General features: G+C 43.0%; 2 protein-coding genes across 2 annotated transcripts in view; both read right to left on the bottom strand.

Annotated features, from left to right (window-relative positions):
* The window catches only part of tmem108 (transmembrane protein 108), a 69,279-nt gene extending 66,853 nt beyond the window's left edge, over nt 1-2,426 (bottom strand). The window contains exon 1 of the mRNA XM_049565144.1: nt 1,324-2,426. The gene's annotated coding sequence lies outside the window, so the exon portion shown is untranslated. The remainder of the gene's footprint in view (nt 1-1,323) is intronic.
* Nucleotides 2,427-4,754: 2,328 nt separating this feature from the next.
* Nucleotides 4,755-22,524, bottom strand: topbp1 (DNA topoisomerase II binding protein 1). The gene is made up of 28 exons (XM_049565139.1): nt 22,131-22,524; nt 21,823-21,922; nt 21,593-21,727; nt 21,320-21,463; nt 21,051-21,232; nt 20,652-20,845; nt 20,293-20,469; nt 19,956-20,122; nt 19,664-19,827; nt 19,109-19,353; nt 18,657-18,997; nt 18,032-18,204; nt 16,717-16,928; nt 16,305-16,621; nt 15,982-16,167; nt 15,663-15,778; nt 13,407-13,530; nt 12,339-12,497; nt 12,058-12,154; nt 11,776-11,977; nt 11,187-11,416; nt 8,460-8,602; nt 8,186-8,282; nt 7,510-7,673; nt 7,024-7,152; nt 6,828-6,917; nt 5,176-5,337; nt 4,755-4,978 (listed from the first exon to the last, which is right to left on the bottom strand). Exons 2-28 carry the CDS (start codon nt 21,907-21,909, stop codon nt 4,850-4,852), a joined length of 4,566 nt encoding a protein of 1,521 aa, XP_049421096.1. The 5' UTR covers nt 21,910-21,922; nt 22,131-22,524; the 3' UTR covers nt 4,755-4,849.
* Nucleotides 22,525-22,992: the final 468 nt, after the last annotated feature.

The raw sequence follows: 22,992 nt of genomic DNA, 5'->3' as shown, positions 1-22,992 counted from the left end.
GGGACTCAGCAAAGGGTCAATTCTTACAACTTTGAAATCCATTAACTTTACCTCTGACACCACAATCAGGACTGTGCTTTGTGTTTAGTAAATAAAAAAATTCTACCATATCAAGATGGTGAACAATGCCCATGTTTTCATGAAGCATTACCTGCAATCTATGACACAAATCGTCTTTATGTATCAAGTTACACTACATAAATGTTGACACAGTTTGCAGCACTGCATGCCATCCGACTGTTCCCCGAGCATCGTGCCCAAGGAATAAATGTCCTCATTACTGTTAAGTGCTGCTCATATGTTCCCTAATACCCATTCATGGTATCACAGCATGTCAGTTTGCCCCGAGGAAGCTGTCAGCTACAGATGTCAATCCCCCCGGCTGACCCCTCTCCCTCCCCCCACCCCTGCACACACATGGCACTGGAGGATTGTCCCCCGGAACAAAGGAATGGGGGGTTTCTGTGGAGAACAGGCAACCAAACATTCCTGGCACAATGGAGAGAGTGGCTGGCAGGTTCAATTAGTACACACTTTACTCTATGCTCTATACGATCCCACTGAGCTTGAAAACAAAGCTGGCGATCCAAACTCCAATGGGGGTATTTGGTGATGCCGGCTTGTTCATGGTGGTCTCAACGTTTTAAGAGAGTTTCTCCTATTATCTGCTTTGTTGCTGCCATGTTGCCAGAGAAATAAACCACTTGAAGGGCACTCGGGGCAGACATCCTCAAGTTGCAAGATTGATGGCTCTCCAAAAACTTTCAGCTCCTTGGTTTTGGAGTAAACAAGACTACCAGTGTTGTAAATAAGCTGGGTCTGCTACCAGTTACTGCAAGGAATCTTTGGCAGGATTAAGTGCTACCCAAAGACTAATGAAACACTTCAAGGCACATTTTCTTAATTGACCATGATACTCCTTTTCTAAAGGATTGCCAAGAGAGTTGAGCATGAATCCATCAAACAAAAAATGTCATTTCATCCATGTCAGTGAAATTAGGATGCTCCGGGGAGGTACCAGAGATCTCACCAGCAGCAGCTCAACTTCTATATCATGCAATGCATTAAATGAAAACCATTAAGACACCATATATGTTGCAGTGATTGGATTGGATTGGATGCAGCACTGACAGTGATTTGATGCTCCTGTCACTGCTGCTCATAACTGTCTGGAAACCTTCATCTAGGATTTCAGCAAATAAGATGCACAACACAATCAGTACGTAAAGGTGTTGTACAAGCAGCCAATAACACACACACCAGGCTGCAGAGCAGAGGCTGAGCTGTCTGATCTTAAGTAGAGACATAAACTGATGTACTCACCTATTATACACAAGGTGCGCCGTAACGTCGGGTACTTGGCGTATCCGAGAGCAATGAAACCCCCAAAGCCGCTGTGTCACACTTCACACCATCCAGGCGCACATGTTGCCCAGTCCCCACGGAGAAATGTCACAATCATGAGCAGCAGCCAGAAGCCAAGTGAAGCCCGCTGCAGGAGCAGACCGTGTCGCTGTGGGTCGCCGCACAGCGTGTCCAGCCGCCGGATGAGATGCGTAGGGCGCCACCCTTTGCTGGACCTCTGGGACTCTGCGCCCACCTCGTTTACTCTCTCTCAGCCTTGACGCCGTAGATCGCGGGACATGAAGCCAACTCTCTCCGCCTCAAGGCAGCGTGATCCTGCGCGGTCACTGCCGATGAAACCGTGATCGCTCGTTAATGCGTGGTGCGCAATTAAAGAGGCGCGCAGGACGCCGGTGCCACCCACTAAAGGAGGTTTTCGTGGTGGGTGTACGGACAGGGAATTTTAATGAGGGACTACTGCTGCAGAGTTTCCCTCCCTGCTCGGAGAGTCGTGCTCTCCCTGTGCTGAAACCCAACTGTCCCGACAAGGAAACCTTTAAGTTACCTTACAGGAGCGGAGGGGGCGGAATGACGAAATAAGGCGTCAATGAAACTCAACTGTTGGCCACCAGCCAGTCAGCAGAGTGGGAGATTAGCCCGTGGGACACCTGTTGACTGGGAACAGCTCACATATTCGTCTCAGTGGACAAAGCAAGCAAAGCCAACTGTGCAATGAGACTGATATTTCATCATCTCTACAAAGCCTCTCCACTGTGAGTCTCTCCTGGTGCACTGCTGCAGAAACTGTGGGCTCACATTAAAGCTGCAGGAGCTTTCACAGACTGGACACAAGAGATCAATATGAAAGGGTTAATCGATTAATCAGCAATCCTTTAAGTCGAGTAAAACTATTACTTCTCTCAATATTCATGTATTTTATGACATGTTTTGGCTCTTGAAATGTAATTCTCAAACGTCATTTAGGCTCCAGAATCTATGTGAATAAATAATAATAATTACAGTCTCACACAAATGTAGATTATTGTATTTATATGTTAAATTTTGTCCCCATATTTTAACTTTGCATTACTTTATCTTAGATTCCCCTTTCTTTCTACTTGCATGATTTCTTTATATACATATTTAACGAGCATTGTTGAAGGGAGCCCTCAGATTTCCATCGCCAACAACTGCTTCTCTGTAACTGTTGCACAGATGACAATAAATAGCTTGAAACTTAAAGAGTCCCTGAGTAAACATAACTGAAGATAGTGAGGAATGCATAGTCATCCACATATCCTATGAGTCATATTATGAGATGGCTAAGGAGTAGGAGAAACAAACAGGCTATGGTTACACTTGGAATTATTTTGTTCCATGAGCATTAATTAAAGATGATGATAATAAATGATACTGCAGATCATACATGTCCTGTAGGCTGTGGCGGGCTTCCTCTCTTCTATCTCCCCAGTTTCTTTAATCTGAATAAATCGGGGGTTTTCTGAACCTTTCAGTTTGAGTTATAGTAAAATAGCATGAAGCAGCTCAGTGGTTCTCAACCTGCGGGCTGGGAGCATCTGAAGGGGTCACAAAACAAATCTAAAGGGTCTCAAGAAGATAAACAGAGTAGGAAAGGTGACAAAACTTTTTTTTTTCTTGTGAAATGTTCGAGTCTTAGTGCTCTGACACACCAGGCTGACTGTCCACCATCATTGGGTGTCAGTTGCCCTCGTTTTTGTGGTGTGTTCCGCACCACTGGCGCTAGTCGGCCCTTGTCGGAGGCTTTTCGGCTGATTCAGCACGATCAATCAGAGTCGGTGATTTCATCAGTGAGAGAAATCCCTGTGACTTGCAGTTTAGCTCAGATTGTCTTTTTAGCCATAGAGCTCTTTGGCAAAAAATGGTTCGTAATTGTTTGCTAGTGCACTGTAAATATGATTTATTGTTTCGACATCTGGTGGTGTTGTTAATGTGCTAACTGGCTTGAATCCGTCCTGTCAGTCTTCCAGTTTCCCTTTCTGAAGGACAAATACAGACCTCCGCTGCCTGCTGGTGAATGTACATGCTTGTTGGCTGTTGACTGCAGTTTTTGCAGTGTTGTCAAGTGCAACATTTTAGCCAAGACAAAGGTGACGTAAGGCGACGCAACAGTCAGTCGCCGCTGGTGCTGGCTCTTTGATTTCGGTTTGGTTTGTCTGGCCCTTTAAATGTAAATATGTATAAACGACTGATGGAAAAGCTCCAACCTTATTGCTATATTCAACATGCAACTGATTCATTCAAATGGCCCATAAGTGAAAAAGCCTGAGAACCCCTGCTACAACTCAATAGCTGACAGTATAGTTGGTGGTAAGGCGTGAAATGCTGCATGGTCTTTTTGTGCAAAACCTCTACAAGTGACCTTAAGCTACTCATCACTTTGTTGGAGGCTCCCGGCCCAGCAGCCTGGGTCTGTTCGTCTGTCAGTACAGCTCTTTCTCTCTAATCCCACACCTCTCAAACAGCAGCTCAACACTGAATCCGTAGGGCGGCTGTCAGCTGGTCCATCTATTACGAGGTTAAACCACTTATCCTTCCATATGGGAGGGAACAGGGGCATCTAACCTCAGCTGGCACCCTGGTATGAAACAGCACATCACTCTACCAAAAGCCTAAACCAACACCGGGTAAACAAAATCTGGTGTTTACTGCGTGGGGAGATCAACGGCAGATACAAGTGGTCCATAATCACATGGGTGGGGAGGAGCATGCCTGTTTGATTTAGAGTTTTGAGTGTGTTTTGATTGCTTTTATCAGCCATTGGGTGTCTCTTTGACTTCTTGTTACCAAGTGAACAAGAGCAGGACCAAGCATGGAGTGTGGACTGGTAGCTGGTGAGGTGCTAGCTCACCTCAGGGGCACCGCTGAGGTGCCCTAAGCAAGGCACCGAACCCCCAACTGGCTGGGGTGCCTGTCCATGGGCAGCCACCGCACCCTGACATCTCTCCATTTAATGCATGTTAAGGTCCTGTTTGTGCCTGTGTGTATGTCAGGCCTGTGTGTAAATGACAGTGAAAAAATAGACTTTCCCCTCAGGGATTTATAAAGTATATCTTCTTCTTTTTAAATATGAATCAATTAAAAGAAAATCCATTAATAATACTTTCGTGAGAAATGAGAGAGCACATTAAAATCACACTTTCTCATGCCGTTGCTGAGAAATCCCTCCTAAGGCAGGACGGAGTCATACAGTGAAGACGCACTGCCCCCTACAGGCCACAGAATACCATTGCACCCAATTACAAAACGTGACTCAACATTTTCCTCAGACCATCATTGAGTCATCCATCACAGTTACAGTCTCCCAGTGCGCAGCACAAACTGCAGTGCAACTTGATTTATGACGCCACAGTGACGAAACAGATGCTACATTCATTTTATTTTTAATTTAAAATAGGGAAAATCTTATGTACAATCATTTTCACAGATATGGGAATTTTCATAACAATAGTAAGTAGTGACATTTTCAGGTCAGACGTGTCTTTTTCAGCCTGGAGTTGTCTGGGGCTGCTTTGCGCTTACGTGACGGAGTGTCTGGAGTTTCTTCAGAGGGAGCTTCAGTCAGGTAGTACAGCTCGATGGGCGGGGTCGGCTCCTGGAGGAAGGGAAAAACCAGGGCAGTGTCGGCGCAAACGAGCACAGCTTTAACATTCAGTCAACTGAGTCTGACTTAATTTTATCGTAATAATAATGAGCGATCTTACTTCTCGCAAGATGTGGTCATTTAACATCCTGAGACATGTTAAACTGTCTATAAAAGTAAAATAAATTCTTATCAAAAGCTCCACTTACCTGCATGAGGTAGTCTGCGATGTACTCTGGTTTTAGGCACGTGACTCCATGAGAGGTAGCTTCAGATACATCGACTCTGAAGTCTCCAGGCTTCAGCCGACTGAAGTCTGCAAACAGGTGAGTGGCCTCCTTGTACAAGGACGGGGAGGGACTCGGCAGGACCTGAAGACAGAGAAATTACAGGTAGGAAGTATGTCTTCACTGTATATGTATGTATTTATGTTGTCGTGATATGTCATGACGTCCTTTGATACGCATTCCAGCATTTGATTAATTCATTTAATCTAAAAGAAAATCATTTTTGCTCAGCTCCTGATTCATTTCTTTGTCAGCTCTGCTCTTACATGACTGCATTCTAAAGTCAACACTAGGAACTCCTACAGTCTTAATATTACAGAGGCTGATTCAGGGTTTCCTGTAGTGTTTAATAGCGGAGGTGAGTCAACTTGTCTGAAACAAAGACCAGCAAAATGTCAAATTTAATGATTGTGACTGTTGTTGAGGAGTCATCTCCTGATTAAAGTGATCACAAGGCAACATCTGGGTGTCTTACCACTGAGGCTAAACCCTTCACTAGGAAACCCTGTGAGCACAGGAGAGACACTCTCCATATTGCAATGCATTTTTTGGACAAAGATTCACTACAGGGCCACTGTTTGAAGATCTTTTTGTCTAAACGTACATTTGTGTCTAAAACGGACTGGACCTATGTTATAATTTTTGTTGAGTTGTCTACTTACATTATCCCAAATGTTTCAAACAATATTCAAACCCAAATAAATCCCCTTTTACCCCTTTACTTGCTCTAATGCTGCATTCAAATGGGGTCATGGGGTACTGTGTTAATGAGAAGTGAGCACATAAACGCCCCCCTGATGTAGTATTCATGACCTTGCAAGAGGAAATTTTCTGAGAGCTCTGAGTCACTACAACCTACCATGTTGTAAACAGGGGTTCACAAGTTCTATTTGAATGCAGCATTTGCATAAACACGAAAAACACCAGATGATACAGACAACGAGGAAAGAATCGTACAATGCCACACAATGTTACTCAATAGCAGTTCTACAGCATTTTTTTCTGCCAAGCAGCATATTTTTAATGGATTTCATGCCATTTTGCAACACTGTGGTCCAGTAGATACCTAATGTATTGATGTATTTTAGTGCTACTGTGATAAGTGGCTCATAGCCAGCCACCAAGTTCATGCATACAGTAAGCTTATACGTGCAGTATTGTTCGAACATTACATCAACACTTAACACGCTCATAAAGTTATTTTTATTATGACTGTTTTGTCCACAGATAACAGCGCTGGACTACCCCATGACTGAATTTGCCACATAACACTAGCTACAGTAGCTGTTTCTGTGGTCGTTTCAGCGAATGCTAATGGTAAGTTAGCAAGTTAACGTTACTTTCATTCGAGTGAAATGACGTAATGCGACTGAACATAACCTGAATGAAACTTATACAAATGAACTCACCCTTAAGCATGACTTCTGCCTGAGTCACGTAAGATAGATTTTCATCAGTGGCTGTTTAACAATACATACAACTCCCCTGATCCCACGCTACCTTATGACAAACAGTTAGCTGTCTGTTTGTTTTGAAAACTGCAACAGTGAAAAAATAAAAAAACAAGCATCGACCTTCGCCCTGCCAGACTGCAGTAACCGCCTGAAGCCTGATTCTCTGCTCTGGTCGATGTTCAGCATGACAGTCCACCCACTGAAGGCTCCCTGAAAAACAAATACATACTACACTTTAACACTCAAGCAGTACCTAATACAATACAGATGACAGTAATTAGGACTGTTAACTATGTGTATCTGTGTCTGTAAGTACCCCTTGCTCAGAGTGTCCCTGCAGTGCTTTTCTCCAGCGCATGGCAGCTAACGCCAGCCTCCTCTGCTGGGAGGTGATGGAGGGCAACGCATCCAGAATGGAGCTACTGCCCCACTCATACTCCTCCTCCTGGAACACACACACAGATAAGATAGGTTAAATATTTCTGAGCATAAAAAAATAAGGCTTGCCACTGACCATTTTGTTATAGTTACAAGGATAGGTGAACTTTGGAAATCTTTAAAACTCTCTGAGAACCCTACAAACATTTATAAATTTACAAAATCAAACCAGTATTTTTAAATGTATGGCGCTAATGAAAACCCTGGTGGTCAGTATACAGAACAACAGGACATTAACTGATATGCAACACATTAAACCAACCATAACAATACTGTAATTACAGGGTGAATAACACCACTGCACACATGAGTGTCATCAGTTGTCTGCTAGAGGCAATAAAAACAGAAATCTTCACATCCTGACCGGGATAAAGCGTCCAACAGAGCGGCAGGCCTCCAGGTATGAGCGGTGCAGGATCCATTTGCCCGCCGCCATCGCTGCCAGGTACTTCTCGTTGCGCAGAGGAGTCCCTACGATGATGTGTGAACAGCTGGGGTCGAAAGACTGCTTGTCGAGGACAACACCACCTACAATACCAGAAATAGACAGGAAGGAAAAAAAGAAGTATAGATAAGATTTCACTGTCCTGAAATAGGAGTTACAGACAGGATTATTAACAAATGTAGATTTAAATGTAAATTTAAAAGTGCAATTAAACAAGACTTATGACTTTCACTTTTAGAGGCATATTTAAACACAATTTTCTGGAAAGAATTTAACCTCAAGGACTTACGGTGTATCTTATTGATCTGTCCCTTCATTTTATAAGTTTCTCTTTGTAAATGCATCAGTCTGGTTAATAGTAAGTATAAGTTTCAGTGACTGTTTATCTTATGATAAACTGTGGTTTATTTGAAAATACTGAGCTCACAACAGGAAACATCTGCAGGAGGAAATATCCCAGGACCCTGGAGGTGCATCCTCCTTTTTAGTCATCGGGGATCAGCTCCTCTGACTTCAGGCCTCTGAAGTGTTGCATTTTTTTTTTACTGCAGCATGATGAAACATTTTATGAGGCCTAATTAGGTGAAGGACTCACCAAGCTCCTCTATGAGGTGACTGTAATCAATGCGCTCCTGAGGGCTGAGGGAGGACAGCTGAAATCTGGGTGGCTGCTTTTCTTCCTCACGCTTCTCCTGAGAGAAACAAAAAACCTTTTAGCACCAGTCGCTTGAAAGCGACACCACAGGGTGCATACTACAGTTGATGTACTACTTGTACACTAAAAGCCATACTTTACACATATTAATAACCACATTAGCATGTGAATGTAGTTGTTTGTGCTTGTTGTTCAAGTAAATATGAATCTTCACCTGTGGCTCCGGTGCTACTGCAGGTTTGGCGAGAGGGAAGGCGATGCTCGGGGCTTCAGGAGTAAGGAGGTCATTTTCTCGCCTCTCTGTCAGGGGCGTTGTGATTCTCGGACCCATATGCTGGTCAATGACTTCACAAGCAGCTGGGAGAGGATACAGTCATTAGTGAAAGTTAAAACTGAATTTACAGCGTGTCAAAAGCTTTGTTTGCCATTTCATGTACATGGTGAAAGTGCCCTCCTAAAGGGATAGTGCACCCAAAAATGAAAATTCAGCCATTATCTACTCACCCATATGCTGACGGAGGCCCTGGTGAAGTTTTAGAGTCCTCAAATCCCTTGTGGAGATTGGCGGGGGAGCGGCTAGCACACCTAATGGCAGACAGCGCAAAATTGAATCCACAAAGTATCTCCAACATGCTCATCCGTAGTGATCCAAGTGTCCAGAAGCCCCGACATAAACAGTTGTTTTGAAAAATGTCATATGAACTCTGTTTTTAGCCTCACTGTAGCCTGTAGCTCTGACTGCTTCTCTGTGCTCCGAGCTCACGTGTGCGCGCTCAGGGTGATAAGTGATGCACGGTCTCTGAAGAGCAGCAGTCTCGTCAGTACTGATGTCCAGATTCTCAAGTGCAGGCATCACCAATTCCCAGTCTGAGCAGCAAAGACTTTCCTCATTGCTTTGCATTTGAAACAACTACACCACCAGGTTTCCAGTGCTCGACTCCGGTATTCTGCAGCTGGCTGAGGCTCATGAGCTGCGGCGGCTGCTTCGTCCAGTAGCCTGAGTTCCGTCTGTATACTCGGGCTCAAACAAATACGGCTCAACAAAGAAATGCTGTTCCTCCTCAATTTCAAAGTCTTGTTGGGCTGTCCTTTGCTAAAAGACCGTAGTGCAAATTATCTTTTAGCTCTGTGGTTACTGCTGTCTCTCCCTGCGGTGCACGTGTCACGTGATGTAAACACGGGTGAGCAAAGCTTATGCTTTCGCTGATCACGCAAAAGTGCGCACACGTGAGCTCGGAGCACAGAGAAGCAGTCAGCGCTACAGGCTACAGTGAGGCTAAAAACAGAGTTCATATGACGTTTTTCGAAACAAGTTTTTATGTCGCAGCTGCAGCACACTTGGATCACTACGGATGAGCATGTTGGAGATACTTTGTGGATTCAATTTTGTGTTCTTGGACGTTAGTCTGGGGCGCCGTCAGCCATTAGGTGTACTAGCTGCTGCCCCCGCCGATCTCCACAAGGGATGTGAGGACTCTAAAACTTCACCTGAGCCTCCATCGGCATATGGGTGAGTAGATAATGGCTGAATTTTCACTTTTGGGTGCACTATCCCTTTAAGATGCAGGTAAATGAACAACTAGAGACTTCCTTACAGGATTGGGTTGCAGCAACTATTTGTAAATCCATCGCTGAGTTTGCTAAGCTCTTGATAACGACTGGCCAGATTCAAAGAAGTGATTTACTGAGGGTATCTTAACACCTAAACTGTTTGGTTCAGATAAAACAAACTCAGGTCTGTGTTTGAGAGCAGCAGGGGTCATTTGGGTTGTTGTGAAAGCTGTCTATCAAATCCGAGTCTGACCAAACAACAGAACGGAGACCGCTTGAAAAGATGGGTGTCAGTCCGCTTGGAAGCAGACTCTGGTGTGGTTTATTTGTGGTGTGAAAGCAAACAAACCAAGCTGAGGATTTTATGATAGCAGATATGTGATTTTAGCCTGATTTCAAAAGCTAAGTTACTGATAAATCCATCCACTGAATGTGAAATCTTTCCATGCTTGTATAATTGATCTGAATAGGGCCATGTATATAACCTGTGTATCCAGATCACCATGGTAAAATGAATGCATGTCAGCGTGAAAATTTCCCCTGATTAAAAAGCTGTTAAAACTGCTGCACCTTCATCAGGCTCCTTGTACTTTGTCAGTTCATTAAGTCCATTAAAAGTGTGTGAAAGCCATCCAACAATAAAAAGCCCTGAATCATTACTGTGCAAGACATCTCCTTTTCATCCAGTCTCTACTTGTTAGTCATTATTCAGAATGTGAGGTTGATTTACAGTCTAATAATACTGATAATCAGCTCTTTCTACATCAAAAGTCAGCATGAACAGGAAACAGACAAGAACTAAATGCAACAATGTCTCATATGTTAAGCTTTGTCTGCACCAAATGAACCAAACTACAACCTTTAAATCAGGCTGCACCTTTACAACTGCAGTAATATCTCAGTTAGTAAAGACTTACGTGACAGTAATGTGAAAACCAGTTGCTGGGAAAAATTTGTAGCATGTCCAATCAAAAGCATCAGCTATGTAACAATTCACTGTAGCATCACAAGGTGTAACATAGGGAGGCAACACAATATATTAAACTTTCATGCTAATCCTTTGTAAATATAGGTTGGACTTTGTAATTACAGGTAATTTTTTGTTAAGTGTAACATTACATCCTCCCTTTGGATCATTATTAAACCTCATTTTGATAAAATGTCATGTCAATCATATTCCATATTACTTCATTTACTCATATGTTAGCGAGCTAATGTTACTACTGTCAGTTCTTTCAGTTAGCAAGGCAACAACAACACCTTGCAGTTAGCAGGTGTAAATCTTGAGCAACAAGTAATCTCTGTGCTAAAACTAGTTTATGCAGTGAGACTTAATTTAGTGATCTGTAAATCTCCACTTTTACTCCACTAGGTAAGTTTGATTTCTCACCCATCTCCACTAGCTCTGAGTCCGTCATGGAGTCCCTGAACTGAGGGCCGTTTTCTGCGGTGGGAGGAGGTGGAGGTGCGAAGGGCTCAGAGTGTTGTGAGGGACTCCCAGGCCACTGTAGGTTATCAGCCAGCTTGGCTCTCTCCTCCCTGGCTGTAGGGTCGTCCCAAACGATCTGTTCACTCTGAGATGGCTCTGTGTTGAAGTCCATGGCTGCTTCTCTGGAAACCCTGAAATCAGGACAGAATGAGGTGAATTTATTTGGAAGAGGACGTGTGGGAACACCAGAAAATATTATTTTTGGTAACCAGCAGGGCAATTTTGGCTACGCCAGTTTAAACACAGCAAGTTGTGCCGAGTAGTACTGAGTTGCATCCAAGATGGACTATCTCTGGAGTCAGGGCAGAGCATGTCTTGCCAACTTCAAGTGGGTTGCAGCAACATCAGATGGATGTTGATATAAAATACACAAAATTCATACACTGTATTGGTTTATAGCACCACAACCATCCTAAATATATTACCAATTTGCTTTGAGACGCTTTGAATTGTCATCATTTGAACATTTCTCAGTCCATGGCTACTTTACCTGAGAGCTTCCAGAGTTCGTCTGCTCCCGCAGCGTCCGACCCGGCTCCCATCAGGTGTGTTGGGGCCCGAGTCGGCCCCTCCTGATCCCATCCTGCTGAGTCTGACTGAGGTACGCCTCCCTGTCGTCAGCTTGGTGGCCGACATGATCTCCTGGAGCTGCCTCTGTAGGTTCTCTCTCATTTCTAGAGTCTCTGAAATATCTGGACACAAGAGAGTCGACCACGTGAGTAAAGTTATAGGCTCTAGCTAGTAGGTGCAGAAGTTGTAAAAAGACACCCACCACTTTTATCTGCATTATCATTCATCTCTTCCCGATCGACGCTTCCATCACTTACACGACGTAAAGTTGTGGCTTCTTCTGTGGCAACATGTTCACTCTGAGAGGCAGATCATTAAACAGATAATGAAACAGGGAAACATAAAGACAATTAAATGAGACACCACCTGCATTAATGAGACGTTACTAATAACATAAACATTTAATTCAGTATCCATTGTCTCACTGAATCTTGAACTTACCAACACAATATACACAAGGTGAATTTACAAATATAAACCCACCTTGTCGTCCTTTGCGTCAGTGGCGTCTTTGCGTTGGGTTCGTGTTAAAGGTGGAGATCTCTGAGAGCTGTTGGGCACCTGGCTGAGGTTCAGGCTCATCTTGGGGTTGTAGGTGAAAGGATAGAGAGACTCGGGGACATGTCTCTGCTCGTCAGCACACTGCACAAGACGACACAACACATTAACGTACACAGAAGTTTATTAGAGCTGCCATGAGAATGAATTGAATGAAACAATTATGAGAGGGAACGATGGCTGGAATTCCCATCTGTCTGCAAAATTAGCATATCAAAGCTGTGTTTGATTAAATATTCTGCTTTTGTTGATGGGATGATTATCATTCGCCCCAGGTGAAATGTGCTAAATGAATACTGAATGGTAATGGCAGGTACAAAGCAACGCCAACGACCACGAAAATAAGATCACAAATCAAATCAAGTGTATCTTAATATCACTTTGTGTATCTTCTTGAAGACATAATTTCTTTGCAAGCTTGTACAAGCAATGTAATGTCAACAAAACATTTTGCCTTAATCTTTGTGGGAGCAGCATCGTGGTTAGTTTTGCCCCGACCCTTTCCCCTGTGTTTCACAGATGGGTTCGTGTTCTCATTTTGAAGGAAAGCATGATGGCTTTTTTCACAATTATCTGTCATTTTCTAAAACACACGATTACCTGATTCCTTCACAAAACTACCTAACTGATAATGAAAACAATCATTAGTGTCCCTCTCAATACTTTTCAAGGTGTAAATGTATTAAATGCTGTATAAAGATTTATGAACATCTTCCTGTGGGGTGCATTTTAACTTTTCAACCAGGTCTGTGTCACCATAGTGTGGGCAGTGTGTGAATGGTGTTTGTTTTCCGCCCCATGCTTCAGATTCCCAGCACTGGTGGCTCGAGGGTAGACCAGGCACCGTTATTTGCATACACTGCCCACACTGTGGTGAAACAGACCTGGTTAAAAAAATCAGCAAAGTTTCCCTTTACAAGACAAAAAACAAACAAAAAAAGAGTAGTAAAGCAGAACTTGGGCTCTATTTATATTTGCTACTGAGAAACGTACAGCCTGTAGCCAGCACTGGGAGACCACATGCAGCCCTCTCTCCTTCACTCCTCTGTACTCCCGGGTGTTGTCCCCAACACGGCCCTGGTAGATGTAGTGTGTCACTGTGTCATCACAAGCCCACCTAAAAACAAGTAATGAAGTAATGAAATAATGAAATGCTTTTACTGTCTACATCTATATTTACTGAAATAAAGGTAAAAGGATAAGTTCACAATTTTTCAAGTCTTTCTTAAAACAATCCTGATGCAGCCATTAGATTAATGTGTGGTTCAATCTCATCATGGTGTGAGCTTCATGTGCCAGAAAATAACATAATCATCCATTTCTTGTCAAGAGCAAAGGCTCCCAAATTTGTCAAAGTGCTTGGTAGTGCTTGGTAATCTTTTGTGACTAGGCACGAGTGGAGATCCGGTGAGAAACAAAGAGGTATGAAACTATTTTGTCCTGAAGGTAAGTGACAGTTCAAAAATGCAATATTTTTGACAGTAAAAAACACACTTGTTGACTTCTTGCTTATCCACAAAATACAGTATCTTACATAAGTGAGTACAACCCTCCCATTTTTGCAAATATTTCATTATATCTTGTCATGGGACAACACTATAGAAATGACACTTTGATATAACTTAAAATAGTCAGTGTACAGCTTGTATAGTAGTATAGATTTACCTTCCTCTGAAAATTACTCAAAACACAGCCATCAACATCTAAACAGCTGGCAACATAAGTGAGTACACCCCACAGTGAACATGTCCAAATTGTGCCTAAAGTGTCAATATTTTGTGTGCCAACCATTATTATCTAGCACTGCCTTAACCCTTTTGGGCATGGAATTCACCAGAGCTCACAGGTTGCTTCAGGAATCCTCTCCCATTCCTCCACGATGACATCACGGAGCAGATGGATGTGAAGACACCTTGCGCTCTTCCACCTTCAGCTTGAGGATGGCCCACAGGTGCTCCCATTCCTCCACGATGACATCACGGAGCAGATGGATGTGAAGACACCTTGCGCTCTTCCACCTTCAGCTTGAGGATGCCCCACAGGTGTACAGGTGAGTTTAGGGCTGGATACATACTTGGCCAGTCCATCACCTTCACCTTCAGCTTCCTCAGCAAAGCAGTTGTCATCTACTAGGTGTGTTTTGGGTCATTATCATGTTGGAAAATTGCATTGCAGCTCAGTTTCTGAAGAGGGGCGACCATGCTCTGCTCTGAATTCATGTTTCCCTAAATGAACCGAGCTCCCCAGAGCCAGCAGCACTCATGCAGCCCCAAACCATGATGCTGCCACCACTATACTTGACTGTAGGCAAGGGACAGTTGTCTTGGTGCTCTCTCTCAGCATGTGTGGCACCTTGGTGAAGAGCACCAAAACAACTGTCCCTTGCCTACAGTCAAGTATAGTGGTGGCAGCATCATGGTTTGGGGCTGCATGAGTGCTGCTGGCTCTGGGGAGCTCGGTTCATTTAGTGAAACATGAATTCCAAGCAGAGCATGATCGCCCCTCTTCAGAAACTGAGCTGCAATGCAATTTCCCAATATGATAATGACCCAAAACACACCTAGTAGATGACAACTGCCTTGCTGAGGAAGCTGAAGGTGATGGACTGGCTGAGTATGTATCCAGCCCTAAACTCACTTGTGCACCTGTGGGGCATCCTCAAGCTGAAGGTGGAGGAGCACAAGGTGTCTTCACATCCATCTGCTCCATGATGTCATCATGGAGGAGTGGGAGAGGATTCCTGAAGCAACCTGTGAGCTCTAGTGAATTCCATGCCCAAAAGGGTTAAGGCAGTGCTAGATAATAATGGTTGGCACATAAAATATTGACACTTTAGGCACAATTTGGACATGTTCACTGTGGGGTGTACTCACTTATGTTGCCAGCTGTTTAGATGTTGATGGCTGTGTTTTGAGTAATTTTCAGAGGAAGGTAAATCTATACTACTATACAAGCTGTACACTGACTACTTTAAGTTATATCAAAGTGTCATTTCTATAGTGTTGTCCCATGACAAGATATAATGAAATATTTGCAAAAATGGGAGGGGTGTACTCACTTATGTGAGATACTGTATATTTCTTTGTACACTCCCTGGTGTCTCGGAGTAACCTGTAATGAACAACGGGTTGAGCACAAATGCCTCTGCACATTCTTGTAGCTATTGTGCCACCTACGTTAGGATTTTTTAAAAACTTCAACAAATATGAACCCATCCTTTACTGATGTTTGCAAAAATGTGTCAAATACCTGAAGTCAGCTCCAAGTGAGGCAGCAATGGCGTTGAGTTCACTTTGCATTTTGCTCAGCTTCTTCCCTACGCAGATCACGACACCAGTCAGAGGGCCGGCTTCTTTTTCTGGGACCTTACAAACAAATTTGATAATATTTTTATTCATATGTCAAGTGATACACACATAACAGGCGTTTCCTGGTTTCTGTAATCATAAGACATCCTTTAGTAAGGGCTCCTGTACATTGTATTTGACAAATGAAGTGATTCTGAGATTAAACCACCAATGTCATGTATGCAAACAGGCATACTGTATTTTTATGTATTTCAGTTTACCTCCTTCTCAGTCGTCTTGGTAAACTGGGGGCTAGCAGAGATGGCTTGCATATCTGAGGTGGAATTTCGGGAGCTGTTGGCGAGAGCTACCCTCAGATTTCTGTTGATGACATCAGTCAGTGGAGTATCTACCCTCTCTCCTGGTTTGGATCTTCCCCCTGGAGTCTCAAGATCTCCAAGTGCATCCTTACCAAAGAAACATGCATTTACATTTACAGGATTATCTCTCAAATATTCACGCACAATAATTACTACAATTAGTGCCTGTGACATTAAGCAAAAATCATGGCACTAGCTTCTGTTTGTGCTCAGTGGGTCCTTACCTTGACATTGAAGGAAGGCCTGAACAGCTGGTCTCTGCTGAGGAAACGGGACGGAGTGTCTAGCTGCAGAGGTGCTTCCTTCTGAAGGGGGTTCCTTTTGCCACCCCCCTGGTTTTGTTTGGGGGTGCTGATGTCCTCTTTTGGTTTCTTCTCATCCAAGACAGAGCGGAACACTTTGCTCTGGAAGCGGCCTAGATCCAGTGGGGTAACAGCCTTGCCACTCTGGAGACCCAGGAGAGGGATCTCTGGGGACGAACGTGCTGGTGGAGGCATGGCTTGCCTCTGGGAGCCACCAACAAAACTCTCATCATCCCTCTCTGTAGAAGAAGAAAATAAACTCACTATTGTCATCTGTCATGCAAAAAATGCTTTTACATCCACATATAGGCCTTAGTCAAGACACTTTTCTAACCTGGTGAGGGTGGCAGGTCAACTAGAAAACGCCCCTCCTCCGCCCGCTGGCCAGTTCGAGCAGACTCTAGTATCCAGTTCATAGTAACGGCTGGAAGCCCCCATTTCTTGGCTGCCTGGTACTTTGTGCCCTCGGGGCTCTGCAGCACCAGATGAGTGCTGGCCAGCATCCCTTTCTTCTGGTTGGCCAGGCGCACAAAGTAATCCTGGACACTGTAGGAGGGAGAGAAGATGAGAAGATTTAAGACAGGTAGGTCACAACAGGCAGGTAGGACACATGAGGGTAAAAGCTTGCAGGAGGGAGAGAGAGCACAAATGAACTGTGTTACAACAATATGAACAGACCAGGTCCTCAACATTTATTTAGCTGTGGTATAACCCCACAGCCCAGGAGCTCCTACAGCTTGAAAAATGTACAATGAAACTGGTCTTTTGACCCCATCGTTCTGAGCACAAAAACAACTGCTATTACACAACATAAACAAAACCTAAACCTAAACCCTTAAGCCATTAATATTGCCTTTATTTTAACAGTGTAGGGAATGTTATACTTTAGGATTCATCATGTTATTATGAAGCACGCAAAAAAACCCTGAATACAATTGTAAATATATATATATATATATATATATATATATATATATATAAACTAAAAACATAACATGACAAAAAAGGACAAATTAAACCAGGCTGTTGATGTGTTATATGACTGTCGGCTGTAATGACTACAATATATTATGAATCCACATTTAATGTATCCAGGGTCATATTTCCTCACCACATGCTATGGAGCTTTTACTGACGAAGGTTTGTCTCCCTCCACATCACTTTTCCATTTGTGTCATTATGTCCAAGAGAAAGTTAGCTCGCTAACAGTGGAAAAACACGTTTGTCTCCACCTAATGATACGTGTGACATGATATTCAAACTAACTGGTCATTGGAATTATGTATATTAATTTGACATTTTTATTAATATGAAGTCCTGGGCACATGGATATAAAAATTGCTAGCTTTGTAAATTACTACCATTTTTTAATTTAATCTAATCATTTAGCAGGATCCCTGCAGCCCACTAGATGGCGCTCTGATGCCCACCAGTGGGCTTTACTGATCACGCCCCTCTGGTTGAAAATAGCTAATGTAAAGCACTTTGACATTGCCTAAGTCTATAAACAATGCTATATGAATAAATGCCTTTGCCTATGACTCTGTAGAAGATGTAAACACCAAACCCTCCTGCAGCTGTTCATGTAGCTTAACCATGTAGCTTAACAGTAAAACACTGTATGTGGTCAGATTGAAATGTAACCATACTTGGCTCCGAGGTGCTTGGCCAGGTCTACCAAAGACTCCCTCTCTGCTCCAGTGAACTGACTGACAGACAGAACACAGTCTTTGAGAGGAAAACGTCCGTCCATCACAGGAACAGGGGTGAACAAAGGGTTGGAGGACAGCTGCAGAACACACTCCTTCTCCACACACATGGCCTGAAAATTAACAAGAGCAAAACATGTCTTGTCTTGTCTTACAGAGCACTTTCGTAGGATACAAAACTGACAGAGAACAAATATGTATTTCACAATTTTAAAAATTTTCATTATCAACTGATCTGACAAATATTTTTTGATTAATCGATTGTTTATTCTGTAAATTCTTTGCTTGATAACGGACCTAAACAATTAATGGATTATCAAAATGTGTTGATTTTCTGTCAATACATCAATGACTAACTGTTTTCAGCTCAAAAATTAGGTGTTGCCTCAAAAATGAGAGAAACAACACAAAGAACCCCTTCATTAAAGACAGTTACTAAAAAAATAAATATTTACCTCTGTGTTCTACCATTTCAATGAATTGACACATCAGATGGCACTGAAATCACCAATTATGCTCTCCTCCCTTCACAGATAAATCTAAAGCAGTATGACTATGATCTTACCAGCCAGGTATCTGTGACCACCTCGTCCACTGTTGCCTCCACTGAACAGCCCAATAGTGGTACCACCGCGTAGTCTGCCACAATACGTGTGCGACCCATCAGTACCCTGCCTCCGTTTTCCATTACCAGTAGAGAAAGCTGGGTCTCGGCTTCAGTGCCAAAGCCCACAAGGAGGAAACGTTTCTTGAAAAACAGGCCTGCAGCGCTGGCTTCCTGCAGGGTCGAGTCCGCCTCTGGTCCTGGTCCTCTGGTGTGGTTTGGTGCCCAGGATTCAGGCTGAGGCTCTACAGATATACTGACGGACCTCCTGCTGCTGCCCTCTGCTGGTGGGGGCATATCCACTGGGGGATAAGAAGAATGTTGGATTAACTGCAATGTACAAAACTACACCTGGTAAAATCTCTTAAAAATATGTCAAATCAAATTAAGCAACTTAAACGACAGATACCTACCTACTGTAGGGTCGTCATCCATGTACTGTGAGAGCAGATCTTCCTCTGCTCTTGTTTGTCTGGGAGTACTGGGACTGGCTGCAGGCGGACCAGCTGAGACCCGGGAGGTGGGAGTGTGATGGGCAGGCACAGTTACAGCAGCCGCAGCCAGGGGCAGACAGTCCGGGTGGAGGTAATCTGCTTCTGGGGGTAGACTGCCTTTGTTGAAACTGTCCAGCAGCCACTGTACTGTCACTACGTGGGGTCTGAAAAGTAACATCCAGACATTACATCATCTCAGTGATTTAACATACTGCAAACCTGCTGAACTGCAACAGTGCTCTTTAAGCAATGTTCTGTATATTTCACTTTGTGACTACATATGATGTTGCTAAACAAATTTCAGATTAAAGATAAGGTAAGTATATGTACTGAACTTTGATAAGACCTAATGTTTACAGACATTATGATTCAGAACTTTTTAGTTTTGTGGGTTGAAACGGTCAAAACAGACAAGATCTAAAAAGTGAAGAGGCCATAAATACGATGTAAAATAATCATTTTTGGTGCTCAGACCTATGTGTTGCTTTGGAGAGAAAATTCTTGAGCTCCTGGTCCAGCTCTCCCATGACCACATGTGTGAGTTCCTCACTGGGCTGGTTGAAGCGCAGACCTCCTGCAGCATTCACAAGACGCTTCAGCTTCTCCAGTTTCTTCCCTGGCAGGCCGCACAGATACAGCTGCACAACATTTAACAAGCGTCAGATAAAGCCTCAACTTTGTCTTTCACATCATTAATATCTTACAACAACAAAACGGAGGAGAAGAAAACTCCATTCTGTATGAAAGGGAATATTCTCTTGTTTACCTTACAGCCATCCAGTATATCATCAGCTGGGCAGACGGTGAGATCTAGAGTGTCTATGGGGTCTGGAGCCTCCAGGCGGCTGATGCTGCCGTTGGTGAGGGCTGTGTCATTTATTGTCATGCTGGCATTGACAGATATGTGACTTAAACCCAACAGAGATGGACCCTCTGGAGCGAAAAAACAGGATTCTTCATTTTAATAAATCACAGAGAATCACTCTGAAACTCATTAAGATTCTAAATGTTGTGTTTAAACCCTATCACACCATGAGGTTGACAATGTAAACATATTAAATACAGTAAACAACAAACAAGCACACTATCAGTTTGCAGCTCACCGTCCTTCTTGTTGGTGCCAGTGGGGGTTGAGGTGTGAGGTCGAGTTGTCTTTGATGCATTACGCTCCACAGCGTACCTGCTCTCATCTTGACAAAAGCCCTTCTCTATGCTGTCAAACAGCCAGTGCAAAGACACACAATACACATTCCACTTCTTTGCACACTCGTACTTCTGACCTGCAAACAAATACAATTACTTTCAGTGATTTGTTAATGCTAGTAGCAATAACGGTAGCACACCCAACACCAGAGCTAGAGCTAGATACTAGAGCTAGATACAAAATGTTGTCCCACTAACTGAATCTGGTCTTTAATTGTACAAAATGGAACTCATTCTGCTAAAGATGGTGGTGAATTACCTGTCGGCTCACTAACGATGAGGTGTGTACACTCATTCATCTTGAGTTGACCGCTGTAGGTGGCTCCATGCTGTTCACAGAGCCGCTGCACCTCTTTGCGCTCTGTGCTGGAGAGGCCTGTCACACAAACAGTGCAGCCACGCAGCACAGGGCACAGATAGTCCTCAATGGGCAGATCTGTATACCTGAAAAGACTGGAGGGAGGCAGAAAGAGGTATTCACTATTGTCACAATGTTATATAACAATTGTATCACTTCATGGTAACATAGTTCTGAACCTATGTTCGAATACAGTACATGAAAGAGTTTATTTGGCCAAGAAAACATCACAAAAATGAATATGTATCTTTCGACCGTAGATGTTCGACGAGAAATGTGATTTTTAATAAGATTACACACCTGTCCTGAGATTTCTCCCAGCAGGCTTTGATCCATGTGGGCAGCAGGATGGGTTTACCAAGGCTGGCAGCTACCAGATATTTCTTGCTGCCCACCTCTCCCGCTATCAGGTGTGTGACAGATACATTTAAGTCCAGATAGACCCGTCCACCCATGAGCTGCACCAGATCCATCACCTCTGTCTGTAGAGAGAGACATTTAGAGAGACATGAACAGATGACACTGCTGAGGCACAACAATTTGCGAAGCATCAGACGCAGTGAACTAACCCGTGTTGCTTTATCCAGACTGGTGCAGGAAATAGTGATGTCAGCCATGGCCATGCTATAGACGGGTTTCTCTGCTCTGGGAACACAATGCTGCTGCTGCAGACAGTACAACACCACCAGTGGACTCACCACCCGGCAGCCGAGCTACATGACAAATAACAAACAGCACGAGAGATTAGAGTCAGTCTCTATATTTATTTTATATATTTTATATCTCAATTCTTGAGACAAGAACACAATCCAAGTTATGATGTATGAAATACTGAGTCAGACCCTTTTGCAGTGCAGAAAGGCTGGGCTGGTGAAGCTGCTGAAGACAAACAGAGACTTGTCCTTCTGGTCCATCTGTAAAACTGCATCTTCTTCGATGGTTTTCAAGTACTTGTCAGACTGGAGCTCTGAAATGGCCTGTGTATACAGAGACAAACACCACCATCATCCACTGCAAAACAACAGCCCTGGCAAAACGTATTCATACATTAAAGGCTAACAATGAAGTTTACCTCATAAGCTTTGGCAGCATATTCTGTCCTTTGTCCATTACTTTCCACAAACTTGACAATGAAGCCTTCCTTGTCTCCTTTGGACATGGTCAACCGGTAACTGGATAAAGACGAATTAAATAATACAACGTTTGTTTGAATGGCATTAGCTGGCCTTAGCAGTAGCCTGAGTCGACAGCACTTCCAGAGAATATATCATGACTAAACATCTTTTAAATACACATCTGGCCATATATTTGTACGTTGTATTTATGTACATCAAATTGGCCTACTGAGGTAAGCTACTAGCATAACTGATGCCCACTTACCTCTTGATGGGCTGTCAGAAAAATAGAGGCAGTGTCAATACTGTGACAGTATTTGACATGAACGCTAACTAGTCATGGAGGACTAGCTTAACGTCACTGTCTTTTTTTCCTCGAGAAACTGCTCCAAATAAAACAGTTTATAACCTAACTATGTCCGTTTTAGACAGAGCCTGCTGCGCTAACTTACTTGAAGCCTGTTAGCTAACATTCAAACAAACATATAACGTTAAAAATAAAATTCAAAAACACGAGTATTCCTATTATCGTAAACGAATAATTACTAGTTCCCGCAGCACTGAAGAATACACGTACATTTTGTGATAATTTAGTGTTAATAGTTAGGAGAAATTAAAATATCAGCTGTTATTGTTGTTGTTCGCGCCAACGGTGTAGCTTCTGGTGTAACCTGCTAATTCGACCGTGTGGAGTCGGACAGTGTTGAAAAGTTCCGCATCTTCAAAATACTCAACATATGATCGATAAGGTCTTGTATGAATGCACTAAAACTAAAGTAAAACAATTAAAAATGAATTTAAAAATAAACGTACAATTAATACAAGCCGAAAATATTAAATAAGTTTAGTTAAGGCCTATTGTTATTTATTCATAACTAGGGCTACTTTGCATCAATTCCTACACTTCTGACCCCAGGTTCGGTGTATCAAAGATAAAGATAAAATGAAATAGAATAAAATAAAATAAAATAGAATAAAAATGTAATTATGTGTTGAAAAACATGTTGATATAATCAACACAATAACGTTAATAACAATAATAATAATAATAAAATTTGGAGAGTTTCATAGATTGTCAGGACCATCCTGTTTTTTTTTTGTTTTGTTTTTTACACAAGTGTATTGTT

Source organism: Epinephelus fuscoguttatus, linkage group LG21, assembly GCF_011397635.1.
Source record: "Epinephelus fuscoguttatus linkage group LG21, E.fuscoguttatus.final_Chr_v1".
NCBI lineage: Eukaryota > Metazoa > Chordata > Actinopteri > Perciformes > Serranidae > Epinephelus > Epinephelus fuscoguttatus.
This window is presented reverse-complemented; position numbering and strand designations above follow the sequence as displayed.